Source organism: Kwoniella europaea, chromosome 1 (assembly GCF_036810445.1).
Source record: "Kwoniella europaea PYCC6329 chromosome 1, complete sequence".
NCBI classification, from domain to species: domain Eukaryota; kingdom Fungi; phylum Basidiomycota; class Tremellomycetes; order Tremellales; family Cryptococcaceae; genus Kwoniella; species Kwoniella europaea.
The window spans coordinates 11,538,806-11,556,069 of NC_089487.1; the positions used below are offsets into that span (position 1 = coordinate 11,538,806).

General features: G+C 45.5%; 6 protein-coding genes across 6 annotated transcripts; 5 read left to right on the forward strand and 1 right to left on the reverse strand.

Annotated features, from left to right (window-relative positions):
- Positions 1-36: 36 nt before the first annotated feature.
- Positions 37-2,617, forward strand: V865_004377 (uncharacterized protein; the record flags this gene model as incomplete). The annotated part of the gene is made up of 8 exons (XM_066228157.1): positions 37-176; positions 285-512; positions 668-1,191; positions 1,234-1,463; positions 1,514-1,606; positions 1,670-2,043; positions 2,109-2,351; positions 2,458-2,617. The coding sequence occupies 8 exons, from the start codon at positions 37-39 to the stop codon at positions 2,615-2,617; spliced, it is 1,992 nt and encodes a 663-aa protein (XP_066084254.1).
- A 752-nt stretch (positions 2,618-3,369) lies between these two features.
- V865_004378 (uncharacterized protein) lies at positions 3,370-4,640 on the forward strand (the record flags this gene model as incomplete). The annotated part of the gene is made up of 3 exons (XM_066228158.1): positions 3,370-4,017; positions 4,081-4,234; positions 4,435-4,640. 3 exons carry the CDS (start codon positions 3,370-3,372, stop codon positions 4,638-4,640), a joined length of 1,008 nt encoding a protein of 335 aa, XP_066084255.1.
- A 1,149-nt stretch (positions 4,641-5,789) lies between these two features.
- On the forward strand, positions 5,790-8,075 carry V865_004379 (uncharacterized protein; the record flags this gene model as incomplete). Its single annotated transcript, XM_066228159.1, has 4 exons — positions 5,790-6,143; positions 6,211-6,498; positions 6,561-6,835; positions 6,899-8,075. The coding sequence occupies 4 exons, from the start codon at positions 5,790-5,792 to the stop codon at positions 8,073-8,075; spliced, it is 2,094 nt and encodes a 697-aa protein (XP_066084256.1).
- Positions 8,076-10,239: 2,164 nt separating this feature from the next.
- On the forward strand, positions 10,240-11,634 carry V865_004380 (glutamine synthetase; the record flags this gene model as incomplete). The annotated part of the gene is made up of 5 exons (XM_066228160.1): positions 10,240-10,324; positions 10,455-10,600; positions 10,662-10,964; positions 11,030-11,194; positions 11,260-11,634. 5 exons carry the CDS (start codon positions 10,240-10,242, stop codon positions 11,632-11,634), a joined length of 1,074 nt encoding a protein of 357 aa, XP_066084257.1.
- Positions 11,635-12,861: 1,227 nt separating this feature from the next.
- Positions 12,862-14,267, forward strand: V865_004381 (uncharacterized protein; the record flags this gene model as incomplete). Its single annotated transcript, XM_066228161.1, has 2 exons — positions 12,862-12,959; positions 13,022-14,267. The coding sequence occupies 2 exons, from the start codon at positions 12,862-12,864 to the stop codon at positions 14,265-14,267; spliced, it is 1,344 nt and encodes a 447-aa protein (XP_066084258.1).
- Positions 14,268-14,603: 336 nt separating this feature from the next.
- Positions 14,604-16,213, reverse strand: V865_004382 (uncharacterized protein; the record flags this gene model as incomplete). Its single annotated transcript, XM_066228162.1, has 4 exons — positions 14,604-14,762; positions 15,034-15,431; positions 15,495-15,802; positions 15,912-16,213. The coding sequence occupies 4 exons, from the start codon at positions 16,211-16,213 to the stop codon at positions 14,604-14,606; spliced, it is 1,167 nt and encodes a 388-aa protein (XP_066084259.1).
- Between the last annotated feature and the right edge of the window lie 1,051 nt (positions 16,214-17,264).

The following is a 17,264-nucleotide window of genomic DNA, read 5'->3' on the forward strand; positions in this document are numbered from 1 at the left end:
GGGACTGGGGCACACTGGAGACTCGCAGAAGACAGCATGAACGGAACAGAAGGAGAACAGACGGCCGAGTTTGACAACATTCGACTACCGCTCGACCGGGCTACATTGGACGCAGCCCTCGGTAAGAGTAAAGTGCAAGCTATAGATTTGGATGGACATCTACTATACGATGAAGAGTGAGTGGAAATGGATCTGTTTTCCGCTCTTGCCCAGGGCTATGAGCCAGGAGTCAGGATGGCTTGGAGTTCTTAGATATTCTACTTGCTGACTTAACTGCGTCACAGAAAAATAACGACCTATAAATTGACTGGACAGCTGGAGAGAGTATGGAACGAATATCCAAACGGACTGCTTGATATCAATGAAAAGAGGTTGGAGAGATTACCACCTGATGAGGATGCAGTCGAGAAGGAAGAATACAAGGAAAATTCAGAGAAAAAACGGGATTCGTTCGAGATGATGAGCAGAGGTGACATGGATCAATTGCGGACTGAAGTGCATGAACAACTCAAGTGAGTACTGTGTTGAGATTGGGTTTCTCAATTGTCTGGCGACAGGATAAGTGTTATGCTTTTATGCATCTCATCACCATCCAAATATTCATTGACATCGTAATAAGTGTTTGTTTCTGACGATATTTGGACTTTAACTCGGTCAACCTTGACAGTGCCGCTCGTAATGAACTTTGGTTCGTCCTCGAACTCGCCAAAACCCTCTCTGTCTCTTCCAGCTTCACTAACCAGGCCCCGCCTCCTCCCAACCAGCAGGCAGACGCCGGGCCGAAGAAGGGGAAACAAAAACCTCCCAAAGCGAACGAAGCAGACAACAAGACCTCAACTCTTTCTACCTCTGTACCGCAAGAACCACCAGTCTTACCTCCTGGAACATTCTCCGTTACACCTTCGTCACAACCTACCAAACCTTCCCATACTCAGGTACACGAACTTGAGTTAGTCCTAAAAGCAAAACAACAGGCATTGGACGAATGTTCCGCTTTGATAGATTCCGCGGTATCAGAATTGCAGATGATGGCCAGTGCTGGAGATAGGTTCTGGAGAGACGTCAGATTGTTGAAAGATGGACAAAATGGCAGAGATCAATGGGCAATAGTGCCAAAGCCTGATTTTGGAAAGACCGTGGTGGAAGGTGAAAAGTCGAAAGATATAATAATACCTTACTCCATCGATGAAGGTGAGTGCATGATGCAACGGATTGCCATGCTGACAAACTTAGCTCCCCGAGCCACGAGATCACGTTGTCTGGCTGCGTTCGACCTTGATCCTACCAAAGAGGACGCTCTCACTTTCGGTTCCAGATCGCATTCACGCCTAAGGGCTACATTGAAAGATGTCTCTGGAGCTGTGGTGGGGTCTTTCCCTATCATCGTGGGAGATACTTCAGATGTGAGCGCACAGATGGAAGCTGCGCAGATGGAGGCTTTTGATGAGGATCTTTTCAGTGTAGTGAGTGGTCCTGAGGTCAATGCAGATGATCCACTGAGCCTGTTTGTTAGCTCCGCTATGAAGCTTCCCAGATATCGAAGAGTGAGCTAGAGTCGAAGTCGGTATCGCTCCCTGCGGCAGAGTACACTCTTGCCTTTGAGCTGGTAAGTACGCTCAGTCACGCCGGATAGATACGATATGTAGTAGCTGATACATAAACTTGGTAGTATGACACCAGAACTCGTTCCCAGATTCCAACTTCTCCCTTATGTGACCTCATCGTATCTTCGGCTCGATCAAACCTTCTCTGTCTGCATCGTTACCGCAAAACTAGATTGGTATCCCCCATGTCATCGAGTACAGCGTCACCTACTATACTCAAACCCATCATTCACGCATTAAGGTATCGACAACTCTGCAATACCGTCAACTCCACTCTGAGTAACTTCGCGAGCATATTCAAGACAGCAGGTTTAAAAGCTTCTTTGACTTGCCAGATGATTGCTGGCCAATCTTCGTCGGAAGCAATCAGTGAGTTCTTGGTTGGTCTATCGAACACAAGCAAGTTGAGTGGGACCTATCGATTGGGTGTCCCTGGTTGGTGAGTGATATTTTTCCAGCTGTAGTACCGAGTCTAAGACTGAGCAAATCGCATATTTGGCATAGTCGCGGAGTGAAGATCGATGCCCATGCTCCTTTCAGGACTAGTGTGACATTAACCAACGCCACATTCGACCTTTCAAACCCCGAAGAACTATCACATATCTTATCCGAGGAGTTTGCGACTCAGCTACTTGGTCTGCTTTATTCTGAACTCCGGAACAGAATATCAGATACCCCGATCAGGTCCAGAGTGTTTTTGGATGAATTAGAAGGGATGATACATCTTTCTCAGATCGGTCTCATAAGGTGAGTGAGATATCCTCCGACGTTCCATCAGTCCAAAGTCAAAACAGACTGAGTTAGCTATTCTGAATGGGATGGCTGATGACTGATCGATGTCCGGATGAGACAGAATTTCAATACCTCCTCCGTTTCATACGATTTTGATCAACGTCGATCAATCACCCGAAGTGAGACTTCCTGCGACCGAATTACCACAAGGATACGATGCCCGACGTGATGGACATTTGCAGATATGGATCGATAAGGTAGTAGAGAAGCTGATGGGGTAAAAGTGGATGCATGTGTATGGTCTGAATATCCGCGTGTACTGTAACAATAACATTCCTTTGCATAAATAAATTCGATCAGTCGTCTACCAGGTTTACCGGTGAAATGCCATAAGGGATCCCGTGTGCCTTACTCGAAAGACCCTGTTTTGGGAAGTAACCCGATGTTCACACGGCGGAACAAGAGGGAACGTGAGATAGCTTAACGTAAGGGAAGTTTGTTCTTCGTGAATTCAGACGGTACAGATCGATTTCTGATCTGAGACAAATTGCGGTTTGCGGGATCTACAATTTTTTTTCTTTTCAAAAATCACCCGAAGAGACTGGTGATATTCAATTGATCAGACGGCAGAGGAAAGAGGGCTGTAACATTTCGTTTGAACTCGTGTTGTTCTCGATCGATGATTCAGCACGCACGTTAGACTGTAGATCCCGTTCAGGAACCCGGAACGTGCGGTGAATGTATTTTTAGTCCTCTGGAGGGGGAGAACCAAAACTTCTGAGATGTCTCACAAATCAAGGAAATCTCTCTGGTAGATCCGCAGGTTGATAGGTGTTTATCAGTCTATACAGACCATTCAGAAAAAAGATATATAAATCTTCTTTGTCCCCCTCTCCTTGAGAAAGATTTCTTCACCCACAATCTTCCAATCGCACTCACCAAGTACTCTCTTGCTCCCAAGCCCAAACTTAATCCCCACCCCTCTCATCGACCAATCCTCTTACCGACTTCCTTTGTTTAGTCTTTAACAACCATGTTCTTCTCCATTCAAACCATTGCTCTCGTCGCTTCCACCGGTCTCTTGGCCGCTCAAGGAGCTTCTGCCATCTCTATCGAGGAAAGGTCCACTTCATTGTGTAACCAAGCCAACTACGGTGCCTCGGGATACCCATGGAAATCCAACTCCACTCCTGGTTCTTTCTGTTCTCAGACCAAACCTTCCAACAACAAATACTGGAAGCAAATGCCCTTCTCGGACAGTTACGACAAAGTGAGATGTTCCAGTTCTTCCAGAGGTAGATACAACGTCTGTACCGGTGGTAACAAGCGAACCAGCCTTCCCAAGAATTGCAACCCCCCTCACAAGTTCCCATGGGGTTACACCTCACCTAAGGCTTCTTCTACCTCCTCGGCTGCTCCCAAGTCAACCTCTTCAGCTGCCGCTTCCAAGTCTAGCGCCGCTGCCTCAGCTGGTTCCTCTGCTGTAGCTTCATCAGTCGCTTCATCCGTTGCTGCTTCTCCTGCGGCTTCGTCCGACGCTGCTGCTTCCTCTGCTGTAGCTTCACCGGTCGCTTCGTCTGCTGCTGCTTCTTCGGATGCTGCCACCCCCGCTTCCGCTGCTGTGTCAGCTTCAGCCTCCGCTGTGGTTGACCCTCTTTCTTACCCAGTCTGTGAGACCACCGTGAGTACAGCACAGTCTCTTACCCATCAGAATAAATCGCTGATGATCATGCCTATCGTACAGTACCAAGTCACCTACCAAAACTACACTCGAGTCGCTGCCAACGGTGTCTGGATGGGTCTTACCATGGGTGCTGCCGCTCAAGACGCTTCTTACATGACTTACACCCTTTCTACCTCCGTCGATGACTGTCTCGCTGCCTGTGACCAAATCGAAGGTGAGTCGCGCGTCGAATTTGAATTTATACACCCATCAACCACAATCCATAACCTTATTCCTTCCGTCCTTCTGCTCGGTGCCACATTCACCGTTCCACCCCTCAATCTTCAAAAATTCATATCTCCTCTTCCTCTCATTGAAAACTCATCATCCTTGGATCAAATTGAAACTAACTTCTCTCTCTTTCTCCCTATCTAGGCTGTGTGTTCGTTAACACCTACTACGATGTTAATGAGGAGGAGAACTACCTTCCCAAGCACACCGACGGTATCCTCACCTGCGCTATGTTCTCCACCTGTGTCAGCACCGACAACAACGATAACTGGGGTGGTCAAGATGACCCCAACACCATCGTCAACTCTAACGGTTACTGCAAGTCTTCCGCCTGTGGTGCTCCCGCTTAATCAGTGGTACACGTTGCTGGAGGCAGCTAGTCCCGGTTCATCTTAGGTTGATTTGTTTTTCCATGGTGTTTCTGGTCACTGGAGATTTTGTAGGATATGTAGTGGGATCAGTATGTGTGATGAGAGTATTATGTTTTTGAAAATCCCTGTCGTGTGGTTGCAATTGAGACAAAGGGTTGTGACTTGAGATCAAGGCAGAGATCGTCATTCAGAACGGGAGCCACTCTGCCACTCCATGGAGCAGACGTCGTACGACCTTCTGCGCTTAACAGGTGATCAGAGAAGGTACTCTTTTAAGCATCGATCAGCAAGATGAGTACTCATCAATGATCTCATGCGCAGAAGAAGCGATAAGCTGCAGACTTTTAATCTTCGCAGAGCGCTGCTCTTTGCTTTGCACCCGTCTTAACTACCTCAACTCCTGTAGTTATCACTTTTCTCGCATACCTTCGTCATGGCTCTCGTAAGAAAAGATATGTTACCTGCGAAATACTGTATCCATCTATACTATAACCGCTTGATCCATTCAGCGCAGATACCTTCCCTTCCTTCCGAAAGCGTGCTTGCCTTACAAGCAGTAAGCGCCACATTCGGCCGAATACCTAAGCAACTCCTACAACGGTGCCTGAGCTACGATAACTACGCTGTTTGAGTGTCGGAAAACTCAAAGTTTGTTGCGCAGGTAGATTGACTGCGAGAAATCAACAATTATTTGGTGGGGCACTGCGAACGACAGATGATGCGCAGAGGGCGCAGCGACAGTGCAAGAATCGTGTAAAATCACATAATAAAAGATGGAAGACTGAAGAGAGCAAAGAGCCAAGCTGCGACGAAAGGTGAGGAAAAAATACTCATACTCGCTCGCTGCTTCGAGTTTTTTTAGGAACTAAACAATTAAACTACGCATCTATCTGATACCGACATCTATTGTAAAAACTGCTCAGTTCAGCTCCGTCCGAATCAATTCTAATTCTCACGATCCTTCGGGCCTCACGAGTAACCTGAGATTCTTGGCGAGTGGCCAAACATACATATAATTAAACCCACAGGAACCTATAACCTGAACAACCCTTTTCCCTCTTTCTCTTTAATAATACGTCTGTCTGTATCTATCTGTTCATAGATAGAAGGCGTTCAAATTATATCAATATGGCATCATTGCCTATCTACCATCAAGTGCCGACGGACGAGAAGTCCGCTGTGGACTTCTATCACGATGAGCAAGACATCTCAAAGATCCATCCTGCATCTATCGGAAACGGCGCTATCAGACTACCAACCGAAGCCGATCTTGAAAAGAAGAAGAAGGTATTACCAAAGTGGAAGAAAGCCTTAGTGGCTTTGGCTTTGGTCTGGTTCACCTACACTGTCTTTGGACATATCGGTGGTAAAGGACATGGACACCATCACGGTGTAGACCAATGGAAAGGATATGAATATGGCTCGAAAGATGTCTTCTCACCTTGTCATGGTGATGACAAGTTTGCACCACAAGAAGATGAAGTAAGTATGATATCATGATCAGTCTATTACCAGTCGGATTGACATCTGTTGTTTCTCAACAATTTAGCTCAAAGTCGTTCCTACCGTTTACGGCACAACCATCTCACTCGAAGACAATCGACAAATCGCCAATGCCTCATTCTCGATCCCTCTTCATCGAAGAAAAGCTTTCAATGTCCATTTCGGTCCAAACGTAGATGCCAACATCATCATCTCCAAGTCCGAGATTACTTTGCAAGATGATGAGGAATCTGCCCAAGGTCAAATTATCGTCGAATCTTCATACGAAAACGAACACGATGTGAAAGGTGTAGAGATGAAATCTGGTAAATGGTTTGATGAACTATCTATCTCCGTGAGTAAATCATTATTTGTGATCATTTCCTTCGCAATACATGATTAATACATTTATGATAGGCTGAAGGATCTATCAACCACAAAGTTCACTTGATCCTTCCCTCGTCTAAATCATTCATTTCATCTCCTATCTCAATCTCCTCTGCCCAATCGCTCAACTTCGAAATTGACTCTTCAGCATCTGGAATCACCTTCCGAGATCTCAAACTCAAATCCGATTCGGGAGATATCAACGTCCCATCCATTGTTGGTTCAAGGGTAGAGTTGGAAAGTACTACCGGAACTGTTGGTGGTATTTATAATGTATCTAAAGCATTGATTTTGAAAACCGTTACGTGAGTTGACCCCGCAACTGAAGTAGAATTCAAGAAGCCTGACTGATATTTATGATTGAACAGTGGTAACATCGATGCCAAAGTTCATGTCCTGCCTCCTTGGAACGGCCCTTCAAGAAGACCCCCTCCTCCTCATGGTGGTGATGATAAGCACAAACCTAAACATCACAAGGACGATGATGACGAGCAAAAACCTAAACATCATGCTCACGATGATCACGATGACGATGAGGACGAAGAGGACGAAGAGGGACATCAAGAACGAGAACATCGACATCACAAGAAGAGTAAGCATCACAAGAAGAGACAACACCACAAGAAGAGACATGATAAACACTCTAAACGATCATGGTTATCATCTCTCCTATCTCCATTCGCTAAACCTCCTCCACCACCACCTGGTCCACCTGGACCTCCTGGACCTCCTCCTCCTAAACCAGCATTCATTGGTGCGAACTCCATCAAAGGTTCTGTCAACATCACTATCCTTTCTCAGGGATCTTACACATCGTCCGAAATTCGAGCTAGCTCCACTTCAAACAATGTCACCATTCAACATGCCGAGAACTTTAGGGGATTCTACGATATCTCATCTTCGATCGGTAAATACAATGTTAGTGTTCCTGAGAAATACAAGGATCATCATGTTCTGACTGTCGGCGAAACGGAGCATGGTGGATTCCAACATGGTTTGGTAGGATTCAAAAGACCTAAAGGTGAAAAACCACCTAAGAAAAAGTTACCACCTGGAAATGAAACTGACTTCGAGGTTGACATGGACTCGGAAGTTGACATGGATATGGAAAAGAGAGAATGGAATGATCAACCTCGTGATGGACCTGAAGGTGAACACCCTCCTCCTCCTCCTCCTCCTCCTCCTCCACCTCACGGTCCTCCTGGTCCACCCAAGGGTGATCACCCACCACCACCTCCTCCTCCTCATGGACCTGAAGGACATCCACCTCCTCCACCCCCACCTCACGGACCTCCTGGACCACCTAAAGGTGATCACCCTCCTCCTCCCCCACCACCTCCCGGTCCTCCGGGTCCACCCAAGGGGGATCACCCACCACCTCCACCACCACCAGGCGGCGACCACCCACCACCACCTCCCCCCCATGGACCACCAAGAGGCCCACCAGGACCCGGACCTTTCCCACCTCCTGGACCTCCTCCTCCTCCAGGACATTCAAGAGTCTTCGCTCATGCCGATATCGGCAATGTGCAGATCGTCCTCTAAGCTTAGTCTTAGAATTAGATGAGATTCGCTATGTACGTTTGATGGACTTTGCCAAAAAAAAAAACCAATTATAAAAAACAATTTTAGTGAGATAAGTAAAATAACTACTCGTAAAATCTCTTAAATAAATATTAAATATGTTTTTGATATATACGGAATATAGACACACAGATAAATGAAATATGTATTTTGATTCTTGATATTTCTTGCGACTCATGTCAGAGATTAGATAACGTCCGACAATATCACCTCGTTCGCGATTCTTGAATCACTCGAAGTCCATTCATGTGTTAGTACTATGGTTTACTACCTCTTTGCTATCTGAGTGAGCTTTATCTGTTTAGAGGACTATGTGGACTTGAACACATCTGATTTTACCTGGCAGGGGAGTTACGTCCAAAATTTAATTCAGTATTTCGGGTAAGTTGTGTGACAACAGTATCCTGGTTATCTTCAACGAAGATGGATTTTCATGGTCAGTAACACTTTTCAAGTCCGATTATATGTCGTCCCATCCCTTCCATTGACTGGATAATCGGTGACTGTACGACGACAAGATTGTGTTACCAATCTCAGTGGAAATTTTTGATGCGAGGGGTAACCATACTGATCTTGATTGTCAGTTCAGACGATTATCAGTAGTTTGTCTGTCATGGTCAATCAGAGTCAATTCAAGATAAGATAGCAGCATACTTTCGTTCTACCGTGTGAGAAGACCGCTTATTGGAGTCCGCACACTGAGAATTTTCTTCCTTTGTTGAGTGCAGATCACCTAGACGACCAGGATATCTGGATACACAGATAAGTTAGATAAGACACTTGTCTTTCACCCCACTTTCACATGTTTCATACACCGCTCAAGCATCCGTTGGTCGGTCGCCCAAGCTTTGAGAAGGGTACTCGGTCAGTGACAAAGTCAAACACGACAGAATAGCACATTCTTTTACGACCAAAGGATGTCTCATGCCTATATCCAAACTGTGATCGAACTGTTTGGTCGATTCAGAGAGTACAAAGGGATGATCAGAATGGGTTATAGGTTATACCGGTCCGGTCAAGCGGGCACATTTACAATCCCGGATTTTCGGTCGTAAATATGTCAAAATTGGCATTGTGAAAAGGCTGTTTGCCGCTCCAATCAGATGTCACGTTTAGCATCTCAAGTTGCCCGAACAGGAAATTAGGCAAAGAGAGGGCGGGGGAAATCGGTTTTTCCTGAGAATGAAATGAATTTTGGGGAAAATCCAAGTACAGTACGAGATGAAAGCAGGATCGCTGTACGGGATGAGCTCCCCCAGGCGACCAGGCCATGAAAGGGCTGACTCAAAAGGAAGGCAAGGGGAAAAGGACACAGCCAAGCTATGCATAGAACCAGTGCTATCGTCGTACAGCAGCGGTCAGTATCAAAGGACAATTGAACACGAACAGATAGATGCAGATAAGAGGTGACCCCGAGCATTTCTTATCTTGATTGTGATTGGTTCAATTCGACTCAGTCCCACTTGGTCAATTATAAAAAAACCAACTTGACCCGAATCACTGTGTTTCTTTGATCATTCCTTCATATAAACTTGCATACCTCGTTATCTACTCGGTGTGATCCAACCAACTTGCTTCAGTTTAATATCATCATCACCTTTTAGACTTTTCATCTCTCACGAAAAGCTCTTTATCATTCTCTTTCTCATCTCTTTCAACTTTTCTTTTCCTCTCTGTAAGTGGTCTTGAGCTGTAAGAGCACATCACGGTAAAGCCGCGCTAACGATTTGACTCGTTTACTACCTCATTCGGAAATTGACTCTGACTCGTCATTTCCTTCCCCTTCATCCTGTGACCAACCTCTCTCTCTAAACGAACAACGAACCAAAAAAACGACTCACCCTGGAACCATTAACGCCATTCGACCCCATCTCATCTCATTACATTCCTGTCCTTGATCACATACCAAACTCATCACCACTATCAATCCTATCACATCCATCCTCATCCACACCTATCGCTCTTATCGATATTTCCCACCTTTCCTCCTTCCCACCCTTATAAACGAAAAACAACCAAAAACACATCGCTCCCCTTCTCTCATCCATATCGTATTAACCTCCTTCATTTGCGATATCACAATCTTTTAGGAAATTCAGTTAAAAGACCAGATTAGAATTTCATCATGTCCGAACTCATCGCTACCAAACGAGTTGACCTTCTCGCCCCTTACCTTGCCCTTGACCAAGGATCCAAGGTTCAAGCTGAATGTGAGTTCCTCTTCACTCTCTTCGCCACCACAGAGACGTCTTTTGTCAACGACCTCCTTCCATAACCTCCGAATGAGTGCTGATCAAATCGAACCCTATCTTCCCCATACTATCCTTTCACACACTGCAGACATCTGGATTGACGGTGATGGAGGTCTACGATGTAAGACCATGACCCTCGACAAAGCTCCTGCTTCCGTCGCCGATCTCAAGGAATGGAACTTTGACGGTTCTTCCACCGGTCAAGCTCCAGGTGACAACTCTGATGTTTTCCTTGTGAGTTTGTCCTACATGAGGCAATCAAGACTGTAAGCTGATGTTGATGAACTTTTTTTAGCGACCCGTTGCCATCTTCAAAGACCCCTTCCGAGGTGGTGCTAACATTCTCGTCCTCTGTGAATGTTACGACAACGACGGTACTCCCAACAAGTCCAACTACCGAGCCAACTGTAAGAAGAACATGGAATTAGCCAAGGAACACCAACCTTGGTTCGGTCTCGAGCAAGAGTACACCCTCTTCGATGCCGATGGACAAGTCTTCGGTTGGCCCAAGATGGGTTTCCCAGGTCCTCAAGGTCCTTACTACTGTGGTGTCGGTGCTGGTCGAGTCTTCGCTAGAGATTTCATTGAAGCTCATTACGTGAGTACACCGCCTCGCTTTGCTTTACCAAGTATCATCCGAACTGACGTCTCGTTGTCCATTAGCGAGCTTGTCTTTACGCCGGTGTCAACATCTCTGGTATCAACGCCGAAGTGATGCCTTCCCAATGGGAGTTCCAAGTCGGTCCTTGTGAAGGTATCGATATGGGTGATCACCTCTGGATGGCTCGATTCCTCTTACTCAGAATCGGTGAAGAATGGGGTATCAAAGTGAGTCTTCCAACTGAGAAACAGTGCACACGATCACAGCAGCTGATCCCTCTCTACTTTCTTAGCCATCTCTCCACCCCAAACCTCTCAAGGGAGACTGGAACGGTGCCGGTTGTCACTCCAACTACTCTACTGTCGAGATGCGAACACCTGGTAAGGGTATGGCCGCTATCGAAGACGCCATCAAGAAGCTCGAGAAGAAGCATCTTGAACACATTGCTGTCTACGGTGAAGATAACGATCAACGATTAACCGGTAAACACGAGACTGCCTCTATCACGAGTTTCTCCGCCGGTGTTGCCAACAGAGGTGCTTCCATCCGAATTCCTCGACATGTCAACGCTCAAGGTTACGGTTACCTCGAAGATCGACGACCTGCCTCCAACGTCGACCCTTACCGAGTTACCTCGATCCTCGTTGAAACCACCCTCCTTTCTTAGATACCTCTCCGGTTCTCTCTTAAATAGTTCTTCTTTTCGCTCTTTTACGTTTTAATTAGTCCTTGTGGAAATCCTCCATCACACCCGTTGTCCTAAGAAATCAATGAATCCTTGTCACCTCCCATCTCTTCTCAACTTGATATCCATTATACCGACCAATCTCTTAAACACCCCCTAAACCCTTCTTTTTATATATTTTCTTTTTCTAGAGGAAAGAGGATGGAGGGAGGATGAGCAGAGTAGTCAGTCCGGTGCCGATGGAAATGAACATTTTGGCTAGAGAGAGGAGCGTGAATGTAAATTATCATTTGGTAGTAGTTCATGACTCGTTCATGCATTTTCTGGTCTTCTAAATCATCCCAGTGCTTCTTGCCTATCGATTATCTATACACAGATGGTGGTGACATACCTTATCATGCTAGCAGAGTTACTCGTTAAATACCGATGATTACCGTTGCGAATTGAGGGACAGGTGCCACATTCGGATCAGTTTAGGTATATTCAGTGTAAATGCCGACAAACGCCGACTTCGCGTTGGATGCCTCGTAGCTCAATGGATACATGATGCTATCAACATCCATCCAATCCATCCATCTGTGTTCTTCTCATCTCCTACTCATTCACATTCATGTCGATATAGCATCTACACCGCTCAGTCAGAGCTGATCAGTGAGTACACTCTCTTGTATCGCTCTTCCTGCCTGCCTTCACTGTACAACATCCCTCCCCCACTTCCACCTACAAATGATTATCGACAAAGAATCGCTACTCGAGAGTTACTTCCCCCCTCAAAAGGGGATGGCAGACGACTAAATCTTATCTATACCCAAATTTATGATGTTCACTCTTCTATCCGCAAATACCTATCACACCTTCTCGTTGGAAGAGGGCTTTAGCTGATAGTGTGTCGTGGATGAATTCATAGTCCAACCGTTGGTTCCGATCAATCTGGAGAGGTGATACCTCCCAACAAACAGGTGAGCTTCGAGCTTTTCTCGATTTATTCCATTTCTTCTTTCTTCTATGGAGTTGGTTCCCCTCCATGCCAAGGATTATACACAAAAACCATGACAAGCATATGTAGGACCCTTCGGGGACTGACTATAAAGTTTTTTCCAACTGCTGTATGATGGCTCTTCCTCATCTTTATCGATATTCAAATATCAACACAAAGAGACCCACACAAATGGGACGAATCACTGACTTGCTGTCTCTGATAGATCCAAGATGCCGCCTCAGTCGACCCATCATCACCACTCGAGGTACTCTGCCTTTGGTTCGCACCAAACCGCTAGAGGGAAACCTGTTGATCGAAATTTGTTAGAGTGAGTCGATGACTTACCCTGCCGTCTCAAGAGCTGACTCAACTCTTATTTCTATCTATCAGATCCATCCCATCCATGGACAAACTTTCATACTATGATGCTCCCGTCTCTCCTTCCTCCTCTTCTTCCACGTCGTCCGACGGTTCTATCGAAACTGCACCCCGTAACATCCTCAGCAATTCGGGTAACAAGCTCAACCCTCATGCCAAATTTATGCGCCGAGGCAAGATGTACGCTTGGGCACCTCGGTACGAAGATGTCAAATCTGATAAGCTGGTCCGCAAACGATTGAAGCTATGTCTTCAGCAAATCTTACCTGAAGCCGCTACTGAGGTCGGAGCTCAGCCGCCTCAGAATATCATCGACGCCGAACAGAAGAAGAAGAATCGGAAGAGGAAACGGGGGAATGAACCTGATTTTGTTCTACCTCATCTTCGAAGCCCCTCTCCTCCTATGTCCACTACCAAGCTGGCACCGATGCTAGCTCTACCCCGCACATACCTCGATATACTTATCAGTCCCTCTATGAGACACACGCTGGGCAACGATAGTATGGAAACTGGTCTTCAGCGGACTGCCGGTGAACTTCTAGAAGGTGAGAAACCACTCATGCAGGCTTTGGGAAGAACGAGAGATATTGTCAGATTACTTCAAGCCGACGTACCTGTCGTACCTAAACCTGAAGTACCTCCAACCAACGGTGAAGAAGATATCTCCGCCACCACGAGACCTGATCAACCTCAACCATCTACGAGAGATCCTAATTACATCCCACCTTTACCTCATATATCCGATACCGACAACTTATGGAGAGTAACACAAGAACTGATTGGTCCTCCTGCTACTGGTAATCCCACTTCAATCCCTCCTCCTACTATCACATATACAGCTACACCAGCTGAATCAGTCACTCCCAACAATACCGATCCCAGTAACACCAACACCACTACCACTGAACCCGAACCTGCTCCTACAGCGTTACAGCGCTTATTCACCTGTCCAGATGGTATCACCCTACGATCCGTACCTCATCCTGCACACCCTGGGTTCCATTATCCTGCGGGACACAGCTTACACCCCCAGACTATCAGGTATAATTTGGATATGACGAATCAGTGCAGAGCTGTTGATGACGCGTTGGAGAGGATTGGTGAATTATTGGCGGACTGTAACGAGTATAAGGAGAGATTGGAAGAGGCTAGAGATAGAGTTGCCGATGTAGCGAGAGTAAGAAAGAAAGTCTGGAACGTAGTGAAAGAACGAGGTGGTTGGGAGTTGGATAGGAAAGAATTGGGGAAGGATGCGTAAAGATTTGATTTGTTTGTATCTGACTCAAAACTTAGGTTGTAAGAAGATGGAATATCTATAGATCGAACGAAATATTGTAAAAATGGACGTTGTAGCGAAACATCAAAGAAATGAATGAATGAATGATTGAAGAAATTATTTGCGTGAATGTATGAGTGAATGCAAACAAGATTGCATAGCTATGCCAATATGTATGTGATTGTTTGTAGATACAGGTTGCATTTTGGTCTGGCTCCAGACGATAGTCACACAAGATATATACATGATTTGATATGACATGTTAGAAACCTGACATATGGAGGGTGTCAGCTATAGCGCGATGGGGATGTCTAACGATCAGAAAGTAGACTTACCATACTTTGTCCCTGCCATACGCATGTTCTTCTTGTTCTGGGCGATCCTCTCTTCCAGCTCTTCCCTCTGGGTGTATGCCGTATTGAGCAATGAGGTGAGTTGATGTCGTTGTGATGCGAGACCTTTGACTTGACCGATTGGCTGTGGATATGAAAGTGGATTGTGTGAGTATCTCTCTAACAATCAGGTGCACATGGTACAGAGAGGAAGGAGGAACAACATCCGATTGAGGATAGCGAAAAGGCATTGAGAGGTGATATCTCATGACGAAGACAGTGATCTCGTGTCATAACATGATAAAACACTACAAACCGTCCACCCAACTAAGGAATTGAGAACGAATTGAATGGATGGAATGAAAGAGGAAGGTACATCGATACTCTCTGATAGAAAAGCGAAAAGATCTACCCACCTTATACTCAAATTCATTCTCATTGATTTTCCTCTTCTTCATCAAATTCAATCTTTCTTCCTCCATCCTAGCCTCCTCCACACCTCTAATAGCATTCACCTCGACAAGATCATCCTTGAATGAACCGTCGTTGAATTCCTTCCAGTGTTTACCAACTCTACCGTCATCATCTTTCTCCTCGTCTTTCTGTTGAGCGAAGAAAGAAGCGTAATATGCTGGATCGTATGCTCTCCACTCGCCAGAGGGGAGCTGGTAATACCCCGGATAAAGGTCGTTGGGCGTCGGTGCAGGGGGTACATAGTCCGGTGCGAGGGGGGCGGAAGATATCAGAGTGGGTTTGAGGGTGGTCTTACTGCTGCTGGAAGATGAAGTGGGGATAGACGAGGTAGTTGATGATGCTGTAGAAATGTATGCTTTAGTGTACGAACGATTGAGGGTGGTAGTGCGAACGATGGACTCACATAAACCGAACAAGTCCAGCTGTTCATCCTCTTTCTTCTTCTGGACTTTCCTAGCTAAGGAAGGAGGTAACAATTGGTCTTTTCGTTCCGATACATCATCTTCATCGTTGTCGTCATCGTTCGCTTGGGCTTTTGCAGCTGTACTGCTTGAAATGGGTTTAGGTACATTGATCTTTGATGTTGATGCGGAAGAAGAAGGGGGATTGGCCATTGATTTGTTCACTTTCAAACTGGATGCTTTTGATGTTGAAGTAGATGATGAAGGGAGTTTACGTTTGGGTGGTGGAAGCATACCTAGTAAAGATGAGCTAAAAGAAACACAGGGTATCTAATCAATTTCATTCTCATAAGGGATGCTACTATATGGCGATAGCCTAGAAAACTATGATAATGATTAAAGACATCCAAAACACTCACCTTCCCTTTCCTCCCGCTATCTTAGGTTTCTTCACTTCCCTTTCCTCTCCATTCTCATCTACATCGTCCGCATTCTTCTTCGGCTTCGTTTCATCGTCATCGTCCATACCAGTCTTTGGCAATCCCAGAGTGATCTTCACAGGTTTTTTGGTCTTCGGTATAGCAGGTTTGGCCGCCGCCGTCGAAGAAGAAGAACTGGCTAGGGCCGGGGTCCGAATAGGTGGCGCAGGGGCAGCGGCAGGTCTGCTAGAAGACGATTCACCCTCTGAATCCGAGTCGGAGGCGTAATTGGCTAATAGCATCTCGAATATGGTGTTTTAGGAGGTTTTATTGAAATCGAAAAGGTTGAACGAATTCAAGAGACATTTCGTGTATCATATCGTATCGTCGAAGAATCTAATGACGTTGGTCTTCAGCTTGAAAGTGGCACTTTTCCCTGAAACTTCAAATCACATTTTATCCATTTACCACACGATTCCATCATCTGAGAGGGTCTTCTCATAGCTCGAGGGATGAAGTTCCATGAACTGAACAACATGGTATGCATACAGGGGACATTTGATCAAGAAAATGGATGATTTGTGTCCATTTTTGCTCGACCGAGTGTAGCAAAGCCACGAAAGTGGCAAAAAATTAATGGCGAGATGATGGAGCGGTCTAACATGCTGTCTTAAGGAGAAGATTTCCCCTAAAGCTAATCATCCTCGGCAGTCCTTCGGGGCCTGGGTTCGAATCCCAGTCTCGTCAAATTTTTTGGGTTGAATAGTGTTGAAGTGGAAGAGGGTTTGGAAGGATAAAATTACACTTGTCTGGATGGAGCAGGACCAGATCTCTTTGAGCGTTCAGGTCCACCCCAAATTACATGTCAAGCAAAGTGCAAACAGCGAGTTATTTTTATTCTCATTCGTCATTTCATAACATTGATAAACGACGGAATCATCATAATCAAAAGGCATCGTATCGTATCTCCAGCAAAAAGCAAGCCCGATCAACTAGATGAAGGAAAGAAAGAAGGAAAGAAGAAATAGGGGAATCTATATATACAGCATGTTCTGTCGTGTAGTTAATATTATATATATATACAATAAGTGATTCGGTGATTCTCCATTTTATTCTTATATCTCTCTTTATACTTGAACACATAATTGACCATTTTGGAATTTTGAGGTATCGTAGAAAGACAAATAAGGTATACGGTATACGATCGAGTTGATCTGAGAGATAGAAATTGGAAGTAATGTATGCTAAGTACAGTTTCGGTGATATAACGATATATGATTGGTGGTATGACAACGTTTTGGCTTGATTCGGTCTTTTGGTATATGGGTTTTGTTTTGCGTAGTTATGATTCCG